The sequence below is a fragment of the Symphodus melops genome (genome assembly GCF_947650265.1).
Source record: "Symphodus melops genome assembly, contig: scaffold_114, whole genome shotgun sequence".
Classification (NCBI taxonomy): Eukaryota; Metazoa; Chordata; class Actinopteri; order Labriformes; family Labridae; genus Symphodus; species Symphodus melops.
This window is the reverse complement of record NW_027636624.1, coordinates 31,110-50,000: the sequence shown is the minus strand read 5'-3', so window position 1 is coordinate 50,000 and position 18,891 is coordinate 31,110. Positions and strand designations below refer to the sequence as shown.

The 18,891-nt window shown below is 54.2% G+C and overlaps 1 protein-coding gene across 4 annotated transcripts in view; it reads left to right on the top strand.

Moving 5' to 3' along the window:
• arid4a (AT-rich interactive domain 4A) overlaps positions 1 to 18,288 on the top strand; it is a 19,078-nt gene extending 790 nt beyond the window's left edge. The window contains exons 1-25 of one of the 4 annotated variants that reach the window (XM_079373058.1): positions 56 to 75; positions 711 to 761; positions 2,500 to 2,610; positions 3,616 to 3,681; positions 3,766 to 3,856; positions 4,139 to 4,218; positions 4,316 to 4,413; positions 4,654 to 4,789; positions 4,866 to 4,945; positions 5,044 to 5,120; positions 5,400 to 5,578; positions 6,682 to 6,754; positions 7,330 to 7,424; positions 7,579 to 7,676; positions 7,764 to 8,001; positions 10,209 to 10,408; positions 10,508 to 10,669; positions 10,842 to 10,923; positions 14,824 to 15,031; positions 15,114 to 15,176; positions 15,250 to 16,782; positions 16,967 to 17,071; positions 17,393 to 17,548; positions 17,638 to 17,784; positions 17,867 to 18,288. In XM_079373058.1, the coding sequence (XP_079229184.1) occupies positions 756 to 761; positions 2,500 to 2,610; positions 3,616 to 3,681; positions 3,766 to 3,856; positions 4,139 to 4,218; positions 4,316 to 4,413; positions 4,654 to 4,789; positions 4,866 to 4,945; positions 5,044 to 5,120; positions 5,400 to 5,578; positions 6,682 to 6,754; positions 7,330 to 7,424; positions 7,579 to 7,676; positions 7,764 to 8,001; positions 10,209 to 10,408; positions 10,508 to 10,669; positions 10,842 to 10,923; positions 14,824 to 15,031; positions 15,114 to 15,176; positions 15,250 to 16,782; positions 16,967 to 17,071; positions 17,393 to 17,548; positions 17,638 to 17,784; positions 17,867 to 17,964 (4,182 nt within the window). In that variant the 5' untranslated portion in view covers positions 56 to 75; positions 711 to 755 and the 3' untranslated portion in view covers positions 17,965 to 18,288. Of the gene's footprint in view, positions 1 to 55; positions 76 to 401; positions 421 to 710; positions 762 to 2,499; positions 2,611 to 3,615; positions 3,682 to 3,765; positions 3,857 to 4,138; positions 4,219 to 4,315; positions 4,414 to 4,653; positions 4,790 to 4,865; positions 4,946 to 5,043; positions 5,121 to 5,399; positions 5,579 to 6,681; positions 6,755 to 7,329; positions 7,425 to 7,578; positions 7,677 to 7,763; positions 8,002 to 10,208; positions 10,409 to 10,507; positions 10,670 to 10,841; positions 10,924 to 14,823; positions 15,032 to 15,113; positions 15,177 to 15,249; positions 16,783 to 16,966; positions 17,072 to 17,392; positions 17,549 to 17,637; positions 17,785 to 17,866 lie in introns of those variants that run through there. The other 3 variants (XM_079373059.1, XM_079373060.1, XM_079373057.1) reach the window with 3 other exon arrangements.
• Positions 18,289 to 18,891: the final 603 nt, after the last annotated feature.

The following is an 18,891-nucleotide window of genomic DNA, read 5'->3' as shown; positions in this document are numbered from 1 at the left end:
TCGAGCCGGACCGAGGGCTGATCCGGAGTTCGGAGCCGGGGCTCGGGTGTGACAGGCCGGGCGGGAGGGTCGCAGGTATCCGCTGAGAGAGCGGGCAGGCTGGGCTTTGAATGGCAGACAGTCCGCTGGTTTCAGCTGTGAAGAAATGTGAAGCTTGTTTCTTCTTTGTGGAAGAAACGAGCTTCACATTTCCAACCAATAAACCCACAGCATGAGTTCAACCGTCGAGTGGCAGAACCGGCCCGCCTGGTTCGGCACAAACTTCGTCCGTCCTGGGAGCGGAAGCTGGTTCCGTCCTCGACGCTTTAAAGCTAGCTGCTAGTTAGCTAAGCAGCTACATGTAGCTTCACCCGCCTCTGTTTGGACTCTGTGCTCACTGAGACTCGGTAATGTGGTACTGGTTCTCCCCCACAGCTGCGGGTGTGTAGCAAGCGGGTTTAGGGGGGGAGGGGGGAGGGATGTTAGCAGAGCTAGCTGACATGGCGGAGCGGGAAGAAGCCTCACACGGTCCCTCCAGGATCGGGATCAGGGGCCGCTGGGAGCTGGTTGGAGTTGGCTGTTGGTGCCACATATTAGTTCTGGTCCGGGGGGAGGAGGGGGGACAGAGAATCCAGAGGTAACACAAGTGAGCAGGTAGCTTGTTAGCTTAGCATTGCGCCTGGTTGTCCTCTGTCTGGTGATTGTCTCTCATGTGTCCTTCTGTCTTTCAGTGATCCGGATTCTTTCGAGCTGGACTCCCTCAAATAAGCAGAGAGATGAAGGTAAGTGTTTGATCTTGACTGGCCTTACTGGGATCTGACCAGTACGAGAGGCATCAGTGTTTACATGTAAAAGATGGAGGTGTCAACACCTTTACACTATATATCATCGTCATGGAAACACACAGCTACATGTATGTTACCATGACAACGCAAAGAGACACCGACTGAGTTTCTCCAGAATCTGTTTTTTGAATTCAGACAGATCAGTACTCTGTAGGGTAACTCTCCCTGAGACCATCACAGACCATCCAGGACCCACACAGACCATCCAGGACCATCACAGACCATCCAGGACCATCACAGACCATCACAGACCCTCACAAACCATCACAGACCATCCAGGACCCACACAGACCATCCAGGACCATCACAGACCATCACAGACCATCACAGACCATCACAAACCATCACAGACCATCCAGGACCCACACAGACCATCCAGGACCATCACAGACCATCCAGGACCATCACAGACCATCCAGGACCATCACAGACCATCACAGACCCTCACAAACCATCACAAACACTCACAGACCATCACAGACCCTCACAAACCATCACAGACCATCCAGGACCCACACAGACCATCCAGGACCATCACAGACCATCACAGACCATCACAGACCATCACAACCCCTCACAGACCATCCAGGACCCTCACAGACCATCACAGACCCTCACAGACCATCCAGGACCATCACAGACCATCCAGGGCCATCACAAACACTCACAGACCATCACAAACACTCACAGACCATCACAAACACTCACAGACCACCCAGGACCATCACAGACCATCCAGGACCATCACAAACACTCACAGACCATCCAGGACCATCACAGACCATCCAGGACCATCACAGACCATCACAGACCATCACAAACACTCACAGACCATCACAAACACTCACAGACCCTCACAAACCCTCACAGACCATCCAGGACCCTCACAGACCATCACAAACCCTCACAGACCCTCACAGACCATCCAGGACCCTCACAGACCATCCAGGACCCTCACAGACCATCACAAACCCTCACAGACCTTCACAGACCCTCACAAACCATCACAGACCATCCAGGACCCTCACAGACCATCACGGACCATCCAAGACCCTCACAGACCATCACGGACCATCCAAGACCCTCACAGACCATCCAAGACCCTCACAGACCATCACGGACCATCCAAGACCCTCACAGACCATCACGGACCATCCAAGACCCTCACAGACCATCCAAGACCCTCACAGACTGGTCATTGGACATTGAGGGAGAACTCTGCGTTTAAGTCGTTCAGATCAGACGGTCTGAAGTAGATCAAAGGTTCTGGACCTGGACCCGACGTCAGCCCGACAGAAAGCAGCATCAATCAAGGATCCAAAGAAACCTAAGCAGGACTCAGTCCACTTTAATCCAGCAGGGACCCGTTAGTGGATTTGTTTCTGTTGCCATGGTAATAAAACCACCTCTTATGCTCCCCTTTATTTCGATGGGATCAAACGGAGTGCCGTCACACCTGGCAGTGATGCATCATGGGACATGTCTATCCAGTCTGCTAATGCTAACAGCTAACTGTGTGTGTGTGTGTGTGTGTGTGTGTGTGTGTGTGTGTGTGTGTGTGTGTGTGTGTGTGTGTGTGTGTGTGTGTGTGTGTGTGTGTGTGTGTGTGTGTGTGTGTGTGTGTGTGTGTGTGTGTGTGTGTGTGTGTGTGTGTGTGTGTGTGTGTGTGTGTTAGGCAGCAGACGAGCCTGCCTACCTGACTGTGGGGACGGATGTTAGTGCCAAGTACAGAGGAGCCTTCTGTGAGGCCAAGATCAAGACTGTGAAACGTATGGTGAAGGTGAAGGTAAGACACACACACACACACACACACACACACACACATACACACACACACACACACACACACACACACACACACACACACACACACAGCGGTCTACAGCACAGCGACAGGACTCATGCTGTGACCTCCTCTTTAAGCTCCTCCTCTTTGATCTCATCACCTCCTCCTCTTTAAGCTCCTCCTCTCCTCCTCTTTAAGCTCCTCCTCTTTGATCTCATCACCTCCTCCTCTCTAATCACCTCCTCTTCTCCTCTTTAAGCTCCTCCTCTCCTCCTCTTTAAGCTCCTCCTCTTTGATCTCATCACCTCCTCCTCTCTAATCACCTCCTCTTCTCCTCTTTAAGCTCCTCCTCTTTGATCTCATCACCTCCTCCTCTCTAATCACCTCCTCTTTGATCTCATCACCTCCTCATCTCTAATCACCTCCTCTCCTCCTCTTTAAGCTCCTCCTCTTTGATCTCATCACCTCCTCATCTCTAATCACCTCCTCTCCTCCTCTTTAAGCTCCTCCTCTTTGATCTCATCACCTCCTCTCCTCCTCTTTAAGCTCCTCCTCTTTGATCTCATCACCTCCTCATCTCTAATCACCTCCTCTCCTCCTCTTTAAGCTCCTCCTCTTTAAACTCCTCCTCTTTGATCTCATCACCTCCTCTCCTCCTCTTTAAGCTCCTCCTCTTTGATCTCATCACCTCCTCATCTCTAATCACCTCCTCTCCTCCTCTTTAAGCTCCTCCTCTTTAAACTCCTCCTCTTTGATCTCATCACCTCCTCCTCTCTAATCACCTCCTCTCCTCCTCTTTAAGCTCCTCCTCTTTAAACTCCTCCTCTTTGATCTCATCACCTCCTCCTCTCCTCCTCTTTGATCTCCTCCTCTTTGATCTCATCACCTCCTCCTCTCCTCCTCTTTGATCTCCTCCTCTTTGATCTCATCACCTCCTCCTCTTTAAGCTCCTCCTCTCCTCCTCTTTAAGCTCCTCCTCTTTGATCTCCTCCTCTGTGCCCTCAGGTGACTCTGAAAGGTGACAGCACTTCCCAGGTGGTTCAGGACGACCAGGTCAAAGGTCCTCTGAGGGTAAGACGCCCCTGATGAAGATGAGGGGTTACCATGGTAACGGTGAGGCTGTGATGAGTGTTAATGGTCTGTGCGCTCTCTCAGGTGGGCTCCACTGTGGAGGTGAAGACTAACGAGGGTCTGTCCAGCGAGGCCGTCATCGGTAAGCTGACGGACGCCAGCCTCTACACTGTGGGTGAGTCAGTGATCCTGCTCTCTGATTGGTCCACACTGACTGTATCTGACACTCTGCCCGCACTGAAAGGCCAGGAGGACACGGGGTGCAGATTAGGAAATGTTAGCTTAGCATGTAGCATTTAGCAGAGACAGTCACACGTCTTCTTCTCGCTGCACGCCATCTGAGGTTCTTACAACAGTCTGAAGCCTCGAGCGTCACTGTAGGACCTGAACAAATCACAGGTCACTCAGTGATGAGGGAAACAGGACAGGAAGTGACCTCACTGTGCGTTTGTTTCAGTGTTTGATGATGGAGATGAGAAGACTCTTCGTCGAACGTCCCTGTGTCTGAAGGGAGAGAGACATTTTGCAGAGAGTGAGGTGAGTACCTCACAGAGGGGACTACTTTCTGTATCCTTCCACGCCGTGACGCCGTGACATGTTAAGGGATGACATCATTGTCTTCTTGTCCCCTCAGACGTTGGACCAGCTGCCGCTGACCAACCCTGAGCACTTTGGCACGCCGGTCATCGGTAAGAAGACAAATCGAGGAGGACGGCGTTCGTCCCAGGCTGTGTGAGTGTTTACTCTTCATTTGCAGACAAAGAAAAGTGTCACAGATAATGAATATTAAGCTCCTCCCACTGTGAATATTAAGCTCCTCCCACTGTGAATATTAAGCTCCTCCCACTGTGAATCTAATTAAAGAGGACGAATGATTTCTTTAAAGGAGCAGTCGGTAGCTCTGACTCCAAGTGTTTAAAATGGGTACTGCAGTCTAAACTCTCTCTCTCTCTCTCTCTCTCGCTCTCTCAGGGCGGATGAGGAGAACGAGTCTTCGTCCAGTGAGGATGAGGAGGAGGACCGGAGGAGGCTGAATGATGAACTGTTGGGGAAAGTATCCTGCATCGAGAACGAGGATGAACAACCAGGCAGCTGGTACCTGGCTCTGGTGAGCACTGTTTAACACACCCCCCATCTGATTGGCTGTGAGCGATGACGTCACTCAGGTGTGCTCACTCCCTCAGGTGGTGTCTCCGAGCTGTAACGATGAAATGGTGGTGAAGAAGGATCAGTGTCTGGTCCGATCCTTCGGAAACGCCAAGTTGTAAGTTTTTCTTGATTGAATGGATCTTTGATTCTAAAGTGACCAGCCGCCTCATTCTCCTTCCTGTTTCCTGTTTCCTGTTTCCTGTTGTCCTTCAGCTACACGGTGGCGAGGAGATCCGTCCGTGCTGTCACCTCCACCAGCATCATACGCTCGGACTTCTCCAGCAAGAGAGGTGAGGCAGCATCCAGGGGGCCCCGGCTCAGCTGCTCCAGGGGGCCCCGGCTCAGCTGCTCCAGGGGGCCCCGGCTCAGCTGCTCCAGGGGGCCCCGGCTCAGCTGCGCCAGGGGGCCCCGGCTCGGCTGCTCCAGGGGGCCCCGGCTCAGCTGCGCCAGGGGGCCCCGGCTCAGCTGCTCCAGGGGCCCCGGCTCAGCTGCTCCAGGGGGCCCCGGCTCAGCTGCTCCAGGGGGCCCCGGCTCAGCTGTACTTGACGCTTGTCCTCTCCCTCCTCCAGGTTTCATAGCAGCCCAGATGTTCTTAAAGAACAGGGAGGTTCCAGATGTGTGGAAGATGGACATGAGTCAGATCCTGGACTCGTCCTCCAGTGATGAAGAGGAAGAGGAGGAGAAGGAGAGTGACGGAGAAGTGGACGATGAAGAGGAGAAGAAAAAGAAGAAACGCATTAAAGAAGAGGTGAGGGTGAAGCTGCTGCTCACCTGTCTGTCTGCTCACCTGTCTGTCTGTCTGCTCACCTGTCTGTCTGCTCACCTGTCTGTCTGTCTGCTCACCTGTCTGTCTGTCTGCTCACCTGTCTGTCTGTCTGCTCACCTGTCTGTCTGTCTGCTCACCTGTCTGTCTGCTCACCTGTCTGTCTGCTCACCTGTCTGTCTGTCTGTCTGCTCACCTGTCTGTCTGTCTGTCTGTCTGCTCACCTGTCTGTCTGTCTGTCTGTCTGCTCACCTGTCTGTCTGTCTGCTCACCTGTCTGTCTGTCTGTCTGCTCACCTGTCTGTCTGCCTGCTCACCTGTCTGTCTGTCTGTCTGCTCACCTGTCTGTCTGTCTGCTCACCTGTCTGTCTGCTCACCTGTCTGTCTGTCTGTCTGCTCACCTGTCTGTCTGTCTGCTCACCTGTCTGTCTGCTCACCTGTCTGTCTGCTCACCTGTCTGTCTGTCTGTCTGCTCACCTGTCTGTCTGTCTGTCTGTCTGCTCACCTGTCTGTCTGTCTGTCTGCTCACCTGTCTGTCTGTCTGCTCACCTGTCTGTCTGTCTGTCTGCTCACCTGTCTGTCTGCCTGCTCACCTGTCTGTCTGTCTGTCTGCTCACCTGTCTGTCTGTCTGCTCACCTGTCTGTCTGTCTGCTCACCTGTCTGTCTGTCTGTCTGTCTGCTCACCTGTCTGTCTGTCTGTCTGTCTGTCTGTCTGTCTGCTCGTCTGTCTGTCTGCTCACCTGTCTGTCTGTCTGTCTGTCTGCTCACCTGTCTGTCTGTCTGTCTGTCTGTCTGTCTGCTCACCTGTCTGTCTGCTCACCTGTCTGTCTGCTCACCTGTCTGTCTGCTCACCTGTCTGTCTGTCTGTCTGTCTGCTCACCTGTCTGTCTGTCTGCTCACCTGTCTGTCTGCTCACCTGTCTGTCTGCTCACCTGTCTGTCTGCTCACCTGTCTGTCTGTCTGCTCACCTGTCTGTCTGTCTGCTCACCTGTCTGTCTGCTCACCTGTCTGTCTGCTCACCTGTCTGTCTGCTCACCTGTCTGTCTGCTCACCTGTCTGTCTGCTCACCTGTCTCTCTCTCTTGTCAGCCCGAGGAGGAGCTGGATCCGGAGGAGAGAGACTTGTTTCTGCAGCAGCTGTACAAGTTCATGGAAGACCGAGGTGAGCAGACTGAAACTATGTAGTCCACATGCTGGACCAGGTCCCTGCAGTGTGAGGGTTCAGGCTCTCTATCAGAGCTCCAGCAGGTTTATCTAGTCCACATGCTGGACCAGGTCCCTGCAGTGTGAGGGTTCAGGCTCTCTATCAGAGCTCCAGCAGGTTTATCTAGTCCACATGCTGGACCAGGTCCCTGCAGTGTGAGGGTTCAGGCTCTCTATCAGAGCTCCAGCAGGTTTATCTAGTCCACATGCTGGACCAGGTCCCTGCAGTGTGAGGGTTCAGGCTCTCTATCAGAGCTCCAGCAGGTTTATCTAGTCCACATGCTGGACCAGGTCCCTGCAGTGTGAGGGTTCAGGCTCTCTATCAGAGCTCCTGCAGGTTTATCTAGTCCACATGCTGGACCAGGTCCCTGCAGTGTGAGTCTACAGACTGTCTGCACGCCACCTCTACAGACTGTCTGCACGCCACCTCTACAGACTGTCTGCACGCCACCTCTACAGACTGTCTGCACGCCACCTCTACCGTCTCCTTGCTCTAATCAACCTGCTGCTTTCTGTTTCCTGTCTGTCCTTCAGGGACCCCGATCAACAAGCCCCCTGTGCTGGGTTACAAAGACCTGAACCTCTTCAAACTCTTCAGACTGGTTTATCAACATGGAGGCTGCCACAAGGTGAGACACCTGGGGTACATCTGTAGGTCAAAGGTCATCCGCTGCCTGTCTTTGCAGAAAGGGTCCCAGATCATCCTAAATGCCTTTGATGTCTCTTCCTGTTAAATGTGATGTCACTTCCTGTTAGCGGTGCTGACTGTGTGTGTGTGTTTAGATTGAGTCAGGGACTGTGTGGAAGCAGGTCTACATGGATCTTGGGATCCCCATCCTGAACTCTGCAGCGTCCTACAACGTAAAGACGGCCTACAAGAAGTAAGAGCTCACCTGAGAGACACCTGACAGACTCACTACATTTCCCATCAGCCCCTGCTTCCATGAACGTGTATCTGCTGTTTCCAGGTACCTGTATGGTTTCGAGGAGTACTGTCGCTCCGCCTCTATCACCTTCAGGACCATCCATCACAACAACCCCCGCCCTCCCACCACTCTGGCCAATCAGAGGCACCCAGAGGCGGAGCTAAAAGAGTCCTGCTCGCCAGCAGAGAAGGTGGAGCCTGTGGCAGAGAACATGGAGGAGCTGGATTCAGGCAGTGACAGCGAAAAGGAGGAGTCGAAGGAGACGCAGTGTTCCCCAAGGGTGAGAAAACCTTCACTCCTGCTACCTTCTCCTGTGTCTCCTCCTGCTCCTGTGTCTCCTCCTTCTCCTGTGTCTCCTCCTGCTCCTGTGTCTCCTCCTGTGTCTCCTCCTTCTCCTGTGTCTCCTCCTGCTCCTGTGTCTCCTCCTTCTCCTGTGTCTCCTCCTGCTCCTGTGTCTCCTCCTGTGTCTCCTCCTTCTCCTGTCTCCTCCTGCTCCTCTGTCTCCTCCTGTGTCTCCTCCTTCTCCTGTGTCTCCTCCTGCTCCTGTGTCTCCTCCTGCTCCTGTGTCTCCTCCTGTGTCTCCTCCTGCTCCTGTGTCTCCTCCTGCTCCTGTGTCTCCTCCTGCTCCTGTGTCTCCTCCTTCTCCTGTGTCTCCTCCTGCTCCTGTGTCTCCTCCTGCTCCTGTGTCTCCTCCTGTGTCTCCTCCTTCTCCTGTGTCTCCTCCTGCTCCTGTCTCCTCCTGCTCCTGTGTCTCCTCCTTCTCCTGTGTCTCCTCCTGCTCCTGTGTCTCCTCCTTCTCCTGTGTCTCCTCCTGTGTCTCCTCCTTCTCCTGTGTCTCCTCCTGCTCCTCTGTCTCCTCCTGTTGCTCCTCCTTCTCCTGTGTCTCCTCCTGTTGCTCCTCCTGCTCCTGTGTCTCCTCCTGCTCCTGTGTCTCCTGTTCCTCCTCCTTCTCCTCTGTCTCCTCCTGTTGCTCCTCCTTCTCCTGTGTCTCCTCCTGCTCCTCTGTCTGCTCCTGTGTCTCCTCCTGCTCCTGTTCCTCCTCCTGCTCCTGTGTCTCCTCCTCCTCTGTCTCCTCCCCCTCTGTCTCCTCCTGCTCCTGTGTCTCCTCCTGTGTCTCCTCCTTCTCCTGTGTCTCCTCCTGCTCCTGTCTCCTCCTGCTCCTGTGTCTCCTCCTTCTCCTGTGTCTCCTCCTGCTCCTGTGTCTCCTCCTTCTCCTGTGTCTCCTCCTGTGTCTCCTCCTTCTCCTGTGTCTCCTCCTGCTCCTCTGTCTCCTCCTGTTGCTCCTCCTTCTCCTGTGTCTCCTCCTGTTGCTCCTCCTGCTCCTGTCTCCTCCTGCTCCTGTGTCTCCTCCTGCTCCTGTGTCTCCTGTTCCTCCTCCTTCTCCTCTGTCTCCTCCTGTTGCTCCTCCTTCTCCTGTGTCTCCTCCTGCTCCTCTGTCTCCTCCTGTGTCTCCTCCTGCTCCTGTGTCTCCTCCTGCTCCTGTTCCTCCTCCTGCTCCTGTGTCTCCTCCTCCTCTGTCTCCTCCCCCTCTGTCTCCTCCTGTTCCTCCTCCTTCTCCTCTGTCTCCTCCTGTTGCTCCTCCTTCTCCTGTGTCTCCTCCTCCTCTGTCTCCTCCTGCTCCTCAGTCTCCTCCTGTTCATCCTCCTGCTCCTGTGTCTCCTCCTGCTCCTGTTCCTCCTCCTGCTCCTGTTCCTCCTCCTGCTCCTGTGTCTCCTCCTCCTCTGTCTCCTCCTGCTCCTGTTCCTCCTCCTGCTCCTGTGTCTCCTCCTCCTCTGTCTCCTCCCCCTCTGTCTCCTCCTGTTCATCCTCCTCCTCGTCTGTCTCCTCCTGCTCCTGTTCCTCCTCCTTCCCCTCCGTCTCCTCCTGTTGCTCCTCTGTCTCCTCCTGTTCCTCCTCCTGCTCCTGTGTCTCCTCCTCCTCTGTCTCCTCCTGCTCCGGTGTCTCCTCCTCCTCTGTCTCCTCCTCGTCTGTCTCCTCCTGCTCCTGTGTCTCCTCCTCGTCTGTCTCCTCCTGCTCCTGTGTCTCCTCCTGTTCCTCCTCCTGCTCCTGTCTCCTCCTGTTCCTGTGTCTCCTCCTCCTGCTCCTGTGTCTCCTCCTGTTCCTCCTCCTGCTCCTGTGTCACCTCCTCCTCTGTCACCTCCTCCTCCTCTGTCTCCTCCTCGTCTGTCTCCTCCTGCTCCTGTGTCTCCTCCTCCCGTGTCTCCTCCTGCTCCTGTGTCTCCTCCTCCTCTGTCTCCTTCTCCTGTGTCTCCTCCTGCTCCTGTGTCTCCTCCTCCTCTGTCTCCTTCTCCTGTGTCTCCTCCTGCTCCTGTGTCTCCTCCTCCTCTGTCTCCTTCTCCTGTGTCTCCTCCTGTGTCTCCACCTCCTGTTGCCACCTCCTCTTGTTACCTCCTCCACATGTTCCTCCTCCTCATGCTGCTCCCTTCATGAGGAGGCGAGTGGTCCTATGAAGGTGTGATGTGACCTTTTGACCTTGTGACCTTTCAGGGGAGGAGGCGCTGTTTGGAGAGTCTGAAGGCGGAGTCTCCATCCAGACCAGAGACGAGAGGAGGAGATCACAGCGAGGAGCAGAGGGAGATGAGGAGACGCAGCCACAGGAGAATGGAGGACTCAGAGAGAGGCTCTGAGGAGGAGGAGGAGGAAGACGAGGATGAGGAGGACGATCTGGAGAGGAGGAGAGGAGACAGGTAAGGTCACAGCGCCTCCTCTCTGAAGGTCGTTCAGTCTGTCGAACATCAAGATGATGTGTGTGTGTGTGTGTGTGTGTGTGTGTGTGTGTGTCTCAGGAGTGAAGGCGAGGAGGACGAGGACTCTCTAGCGGGGACGAAGGTCAGGGTTAAGTACGGCCGGGGAAAGACTCAAAAGATCTACGAGGCTCACATCAAGAAGACGGACGTGGACAACGGCGAGCAGTTCTATCTGGTTCATTACTACGGCTGGAACGTCAGGTGAGGAGGAGGAGGAGTCAGGTGAGGAGGAGGAACTGTGAGTGTGACATGATGGCGTGGAGAACACACCTGAACATGAAGGAGTACGGAAACACGTGGAACACCATCATCATGTCACTGTTCTGACTCCATGGAGGCGGGGCCTGTATTGACGTGTGTGTGTGTTCCTCAGGTACGATGAGTGGGTGAAGGCTGACCGGATCATCTGGCCCCCGGAGAAAGGGACAAAGAAGAGACAGAGAAGGAAGGCCAAGGTGAGCAGGTTTGATACCGCTGAACTCTGACCTCTGAACCCTGACCCTCTGAACTCTGACCCTAGATAGATAGATAGATAGATAGATACTTTATTGATCCCGAGGGAAATTCAGGGCATCCAGTAGCAGTATACAGACAGGCAGGACACAAGACATTAGTTACAATACACACCTGCTGTCCCCCCTCCCCCCTGTATACAATAATCCCCCAAACAAGATTTAGCAGCCCCTATGTGACTAAGAGTAAACATAATTATATGTTAAACCTGTGCAGTTAGCATTAGCATTAGACTTAAACTTATATAGCGTAATGTACATAACCTGTGCAGTTAGCATTAGCATTAGACTTAAACTTATATAGCATAATGTACATAACCTGTGCAGTTAGCATTAGCATTAGACTTAAAACTTATATAGCATAATGTACATAACCTGTGCAGTTAGCATTAGCATTAGACTTAAACTTATATAGCGTAATGTACATAACCTGTGCAGTTAGCATTAGCATTAGACTTAAACTTATATAGCATAATGTACATAACCTGTGCAGTTAGCATTAGCATTAGACTTAAACTTATATAGCATAATGTACATAACCTGTGCAGTTAGCATTAGCATTAGACTTAAACTTATATAGCATAATGTACATAACCTGTGCAGTTAGCATTAGCATTAGACTTAAAACTTATATAGCATAATGTACATAACCTGTGAAGGAGAGAAAAACATGTGCTGATTAAAAGAGACCTGTAAACAGTTAAAGAGCCTTAGAAACAAAGTGCTGACCTTCTAGAAACTAGTTCCATGTGCATGTACAGAGGTGTTTGAGGTAGTGCCAGAGGTGTGAGTACAGTCATTAAACAGTCAATGCAGGGATGCAGACTGGGCCATTAAAGTGCTCAGCAACATAAAGGAGCAGTGATTAGCATTAAGTGTCCAAAACAATAAGGTGAAACCAGGAGTGATTAGTGTGATTATCATTAAAGTACCCAACTATTGAGGAGCAGATTAGCATTAAGTGTTGAAGATCAATCTAGAAAAGATCTATCGATATGCATTAAAGTGTCCAGCTGGAGGCCGACTCTGAGGTCAGCAGTGAGTCCAGGGTTCACAGTGTGCTTCTTCCCTGTCGTGACAGTGAAGTGTTGTACAGTCTTATGGCCTATAGGGGGACAAAAGAGTTCTTGAGTCTGTCCGTGGAGCACGACTGTGACAGCAGTCTGTCACTGAACATGCTCCTCTGACCGGTGAAGGTGCTGTGCAGAGGGTGGTGTGTGTTGTCCATGATGGAGAGCATTTTGTCCAGAGACCTCCTCTCTACCACTGTCACCAGTGAGTCCAGCTCTGTACCCCCCACAGAGCCGGCCCTCCTCACCAGTGAGTCCAGCTCTGTACCCACCACAGAGCCAGTCCTCCTCACCAGTGAGTCCAGCTCTGTACCCCCCACAGAGCCAGTCCTCCTCACCAGTGAGTCCAGCTCTGTACCCCCCACAGAGCCAGTCCTCCTCACCAGAGAGTCCAGCTCTGTGCCCACCACAGAACCAGCCCTCCTCACCAGTGAGTCCAGCTCTGTACCCACCACAGAGCCGGCCCTCCTCACCAGTCTGTCCAGGCGTGCTGCGTCCCTCTTCTTGCAGCTTCCTCCCCAGCACACCACTGCGTAGAAGAGGACGCTGGACACCACAGACTGGTAGAACATCTGCAGCAGCTTTTTGCAGATGTTGAAGGACCCCAGCCTTCTCAGGAAGTACAGACGACTCTGTCCCTTCCTGCAGGTAGTGTCCATGTTAGGCGACCAGTCCAGCTTGTCATCCAGCTGCAGCCCCAGGTACCCGTAGGTCCTGACCACCTCCACGTCGAGCCCCCCGATGGAAACAGGTTCTAGATGTGGTTTGTTCCTTCGGAAGTCCACCACCATCTCCTTGGTCTTGGAGGTGTTTAGCTGCAGATGGTTGGCACTGCACCACGTCACAAAGTCCTCGATCAGGCTCCTGTACTCCTCCTGTCCATCCCTGACACAAGCAACTATCGCAGTGTCGTCCGAGTATTTCTGCATGTGGCAGAGCTCAGAGTTATACTGGAAGTCAGAGGTATACAGGGTGAACAGGACGGGGGAGAGCACGGTCCCCTGTGGTGCTCCGGTGCTGCTGACCACAGTGTCAGATGTGCAGTCCTTCAGTCTGACGTACTGTGGTCTCTCTGTGAGGTAGTCAGTGATCCACCTCACCAGGTACGAGTCCACCCTCATCTCGGTCAGCTTGTCTCTCAGTAGGAGGGGATGGATGGTGTCAAAGGCGCTTGAGAAATCAAAGAACATGATTCTCATCATGCTGCTCCCTTTGTCCAGATGAGAGTAAGCCCTGTGTAGGAGATAGAGGATGGCATCGTCCACGCCCACCTTTGCCTGGTATGCAAACTGCAGGGGATCCTGTGCGTGTTGGACCTGGGGTCTGAGGTGTTGGAGCAGCAGCCGTTCAAAGGTCTTCATAACGTGGGATGTCAGAGCGATTGGTCTGAAGTCGCCCGGCTCACTGGGGTTCTTCTTCTTGGGGACCGGGGTGAGGCACGAGGTCTTCCAGAGCACAGGAACCTTCCCAAGCCGCAGGCTCATGTTGAAGATGTGCTGAAGTGGCTCCCCCAGCTCAGCAGAGCAGGCCTTTAGCATCCTGGGACACACCTTGTCCGGGCCGGCTGCCTTCCTGGGACGGAGTCTCTTCAGCTCCTTTCTAACCTGGTCTCTGGTGATGGTGGGGGGGAGGGGGGATGGATTGTCACTGGAGGTTGTATCTGTCCTGGTGGAGGTGTTGGGAGGAGTGAGAGGGAGGGAGGGGGTGTGTAGAGGGGTGCTGGGGGGACAGGCACTGGCTGCAGCGACGGGGCTGTCAAACCTGTTAAAAAAAAACAAGTTAAATGGTAAATGGACTTGAGCTTGTATAGCGCTTTTCTAGTCTTCCGACTACTCAAAGCGCTTCTTACACCGCAGATCACACCTACCTGATCACACTGATGGGCTGGATATAGGCCCATCCAGTAACTATCCATTCATACACCCCAGACGCAGCAGGGGGAGCAATTTGGGGTTAAGTGTCTTGCCCAAGGCCACATCGGACATGTTGCTCGCAGGAGCTGGGGATCGAACCCTCAACCTTCCGATTGAGGGGCGACGACTCTACCAACTGAGCCACAGCCGCCCGTTGAGCTGGTTTGCTCTCTCAGGGTCCCCGTCTTCTGCGTTGTTGTTTTCTTCTTGCAGCCTGTGATGGTTTTCATGCCCTCCCAGACCTCCCTCATGTTGTTCTGCTGCAGCTTCTGCTCTACCTTCCTTCTGTACTCTGTCTCTCCCTCTGACCTCTGACCCTGTGACCCCCTCAATGTCCTCACCATGAGTCTCTCCCTCTGACCTCTGACCCTGTGACCCCCTCAATGTCCTCACCATGAGTCTCTCCCTCTGACCTCTGACCCTGTGACCCCCCCTCAATGTCCTCACCATGAGTCTCTCCCTCTGACCTCTGACCCTGTGACCCCCTCAATGTACTCACCATGAGTCTCTCCCTCTGACCTCTGACCCTGTGACCCCCTCAATGTCCTCACCATGAGTCTCTCCCTCTGACCCTCTGACCCTTGACCTCTGACCGGTCTGCCTCCTCAGGTGGCCAACATGTTATAATTCTTTTATTTAAAGGTTTGTTTTTGGGGACGCACTGCGGCGCCCCGTTTTATAATTCTGTAACGGTAAAAATGAAAAGAATGGAAAAAGTGCGGTCAGAGAGGTTTGCGTTCATTAAAAACAATAACTGTGGCGGCCTTGTATCTTTGTTTCCATGGTAACCAAGCAGGTAAATATTGACTGATTTTGTGTCCGACTCCCATCAAAGGTTTCTTGCACTTTGTTTCACACAGAACAAGGAAGAGTCGGAGAAGGAGCGAGACGATGAGAAGACGCCGAACATGGCGGTGAAGCCGACCGGAGCGAAGCGAGGTCGACCTCAGACCAGGACCCCGCCTTCAGGCCCCCCAGGACGCAGCGTTTCAAAAACACCCAGCAGCGAGGGACGCTCCAACGGCAGGAGCAGGGCTGAGGCGGCGTCCAGCCTGTCCAACGGAGACAGTAAGACACACTGAGCATGCTCAGAAGAGTTATCCCCTCAGGTCTCTGTTGTTCACTTTTAAATAAACTCCTCCCCCTGCAGACACTCCTCGCAGGAGGACTCGGAGAACGTCGGGGATGTACGACTCAGACCAAGCGTCAAACGGTGAGAAACCACTCCTCGTAAAGTTCCCGTCTTTGATCCGTACAGGAACTAACCGAGCGTCTCTTTCCTGCAGAGGAGTCTGGGAACTCGTCAGATGACAGCGAATCAGAAGACCCGTCTGACGACAAGAAGCCGTCGCCATGGCGAGGGAGGCTTGATGCCCCGCCCAGCCCCCAGCAGCAGGAGGAGAGGAGTGAGAATGTCATGGCAGCCGTTGACGATAAAAACACTCTCGCCACGGCAACAGCAGCTCAACTTCCTGCTGCCTCAGAGCCCCCGTCTCCCAGCATGCCTCAGGAGAAACTCCTGAGCCAATCAATGAAGGAGGCAGATGAGGGGGAGGAGCCTGCCGTCGAAGCTGCCAAGTTACCTGTGCATTCAGAAAAGGAGGCTAAAACGTCAGCTCTGCAGGAGGGAGTCACCAGGACGCCGTCCGTCCACGACAGCAGCAAGATGTCTCCCGGACAGGAAGTGGTCATCAAGACGTCCCCCCTCCCGGACCTGACCAATAAGATGTCTCCAGAAAAGAGTCCACTGGTGTCGTCTCCTCCGCCAGCTCCTGCAGACGACGAGGACGGCAAGTCGACTGCATTGTCCTCCCCGAGGCTCAAAGGTCGCAGGTCCAACCTCCGAGAGGCGGGCTCTGAAACGCCGCCAAGAACTCCACTCTGCACGCCAATCCCCGCCACAAATGTTAGCCCCTCCAACATGGCAGCAGTTTCATCTCCTCCTCGTGGCGTTCTGAAGAGACAGGACGAGCCAATGGTGGTCCTCCACTGCCTCCCCACCCAGCGCCTCCCCCCTGAGGCTCCCCCCGCTGACTCTGACACTGACTCCGCCTCTGAGGAGGAGGAGGCGGGCTTACCTGAGGAGAGGAGCTCTGCGCTGAAACGTAAAGCAGCAGACCAGCGGACGGCAGAAAAGAAGCTCCGCCCTGAAAGAAGGCAGGAGGAGGCCACGCCCCCCAAAACTCCCCCTGCAGCGTCCAAGATAGCCGTTGGCACATCGCCCAAGACGCTCTCGTCCCCGCTGCGGAGGGCGGAGTCTGAGAGGAGGAGCGAGGTGAAGACAGAGGAGTGGCCCCGCCTGGCTGAGGAGACGCTGAAGGAGGCGTCAGGGGAGCAACTGACTGGAGGAGCCACGAAGGAGACAGAGGTGCATGCTGGGACTCCGGCCCCCGCTGTAGAGGCTCATGGCCCCTCGCCCTCCGAGGAGGCGGAGCCTCAGATTGGACCTGAGGCTCTGGTCTGTCATGAGGTGGACCTGGATGACCCTGATGAAAAGGAGAAGCCTTCCCCCCCCCCAGAGCACCTCCTCCTGATGATGAGGGAGCCCCAACAAGCTCCTCCCACTTTGCCTCCCCTTCACCACACCCCTCTCCCCTCCTCTCACTTCCCCCACCTCCCCCAGCCTCAGGTGAGACCCTTCCTGCCGGCCGCTGCTCCCAGCCCCTCCCCCGAGGAGCTCCTCCCAGCCAGGAGCGCTGCAGAGGAGGAGAGAGGAGGCGGGGGGAGGAGGGAGCAGGAAGGAGACTCCAGCCCAGGATTTGATTGCAGCGCCTCGTCCTCCACCTCGCTGCTGTCCCTGCAGGACGCCAAGGACAGAGGTAAGACTTCCTCCCACCTCGCCACGGGTTGTCCCGCCCCCCTGCTCACATGGAGGCCTGTGATAGGTGGGTTTATATAGAGGCCTGTTATTGGTGGGTTGATTTGGAGGCCTGTGATTGGTCGGTTGATTTGGAGGCCTGTGATTGGTCGGTTGGTGTTAACCTGTGTGATGTTCGCTCTCAGGTCAGAAGAGGGTGACGGACGTGAACTCGAGCCCGACGACCAAGAAACACAAACGGAACCAGAAACGAGCGCACACACCTGGGAAGGCTGAGAAGAACGGAGCAGGTGAGCTGATGATGTCATGATGATGTCACTTTTTAGATCCAGCGAGCAGGAAGCTAAGCCCGTGGACAGACTGCTCTCTGTCATCCATGTTGCTGTTGTGTTTCCTGTGCTTTACTGTTACCATGGAAACCAATGTGGATCAGACCAGGTCGGTCCGGACAGGCGGGTCAGATCTGGTCTCTTGGGATCTGACACTTCTCATCAGATTTAAGCGTCTGCTGCACGTGGCGTTCTGTCCGTGTGAACCTGCAGCTGAGGACAGAGGACAGGTGGTCCAACCCAGCAGGGTACTGATGTAGTCCTCTGACCCCCCCCCCCCAGGGCACAGCAGTGACAGCGAGGACCAGTCCCGGGTCTCGTCTCTGCCCCAGAAGTCTCCAAAGTCTCGTTGTCCCGGCCTGTCGTCTCCGTCGTCTCACGGTAAAGACAAACACGCCTTCTCTCCTCAGAGGACCTACAAGTGGACGTTCCAGCTCGGTAACGACAGCCGCCATCTTTGTTATTCAAACGTCTGTTCTGTATGGGACGCGGTCCATCTAACTACCCCGGTCTCTCTCTCCCCCCAGACGAGCTGGACTCCATGTCCAGCACAGAGAGGATCTCCTTCCTGCAGGACAAACTGCAGGAGATCAGGAAGTACTACATGACCTTGAAGTCTGAGGTGGCGTCCATCGACCGGCGCAGGAAGAGACTGAAGAAGAAGGAGAGAGAAGGTAGGAGACGCAGTGCATGCTGGGAAAGCAGCTGACACACGTGCTCAGTGTGAGTGTTGATGTTTCTGTCGTCCCCCCTCAGTGTCCAACACCACGGCGTCCACCTCGTCCTCTGACACCGCCATGAGTCCGTCCTCGGCCTCGCCCACTCAGAACACAGTCGCTGTGGAGTGCAGGTGATGACACGCCTGCTGAGGCCCCGCCCACTCAGCCTTCCCCTGTCATTCCACAGACTCCGCCCGCTCTGAGGTCATGATTGGATAAACCTCCAGGTCAGGTACTGAGCTCAGACTGACAGGGGCACAAGCCCCGCCCCCTCAGCTATGGACTGACTTCCTGTTTAAGGACACTGAAACAACCTTCTGCTCGCCGCCACAGAGATCGTCTTTACTTCCTCCTGATTTCAAAATAAGTCTGTTTACTTCCTGTAAGGTTCGACAAACAGGAAGCAGCAGCGCACGTCTTTATGCAAATTATTTTTCTTTTTCATTCAAGAAGTTTTTTGGGGTTTTTTTAAAAACAGAAAAAAATCCCAAAACAAGATTTTGTCCTTTTTCTACAGAATCAGATTTTATTTAGATAAATATACAAAATAAAAGACAGAGAGGGAGAGAGAGGAGGGGGGGAGAGGGAGGGGGGGGGGGGGGGGGAGAGAGGGAGGGGGGGAGAGGGAGGGGGGGGGGAGAGAGAGAGGGAGGAGGGGACGGGGGGGGGAGAGGGAGGAGGGACAGAGGGGGGAGAGAGAGGGAGGGGGGGAGAGAGAGAGGAGGGGACAGAGGGGGGGGGGAGAGAGGGAGGAGGGGACAGAGGGGGGGGGGAGAGAGGGAGGAGGGGACAGGGGGGGGGGAGATAATTCAAATGAAGTTTATTTATTCAGGTTGTTTGTTTGTCTTTTCTGCCAGGTAACAAAAAAACGATGAAACTAAAAGAAGTCGTGAAGTGGCGTTCAGCCTGGCAACACGTGTTTTAGTTTAAACGATGGAAACGTCCGGAGTGTTTGAGGACGCCGCCGCCATGGTGACGGAGAGAACTCCATAAACATTCTGGTTCTGTGACATGATTGGTTGTTAAACACGAGTTGTAGTTTCCAAACTACAGAAGCCCTGA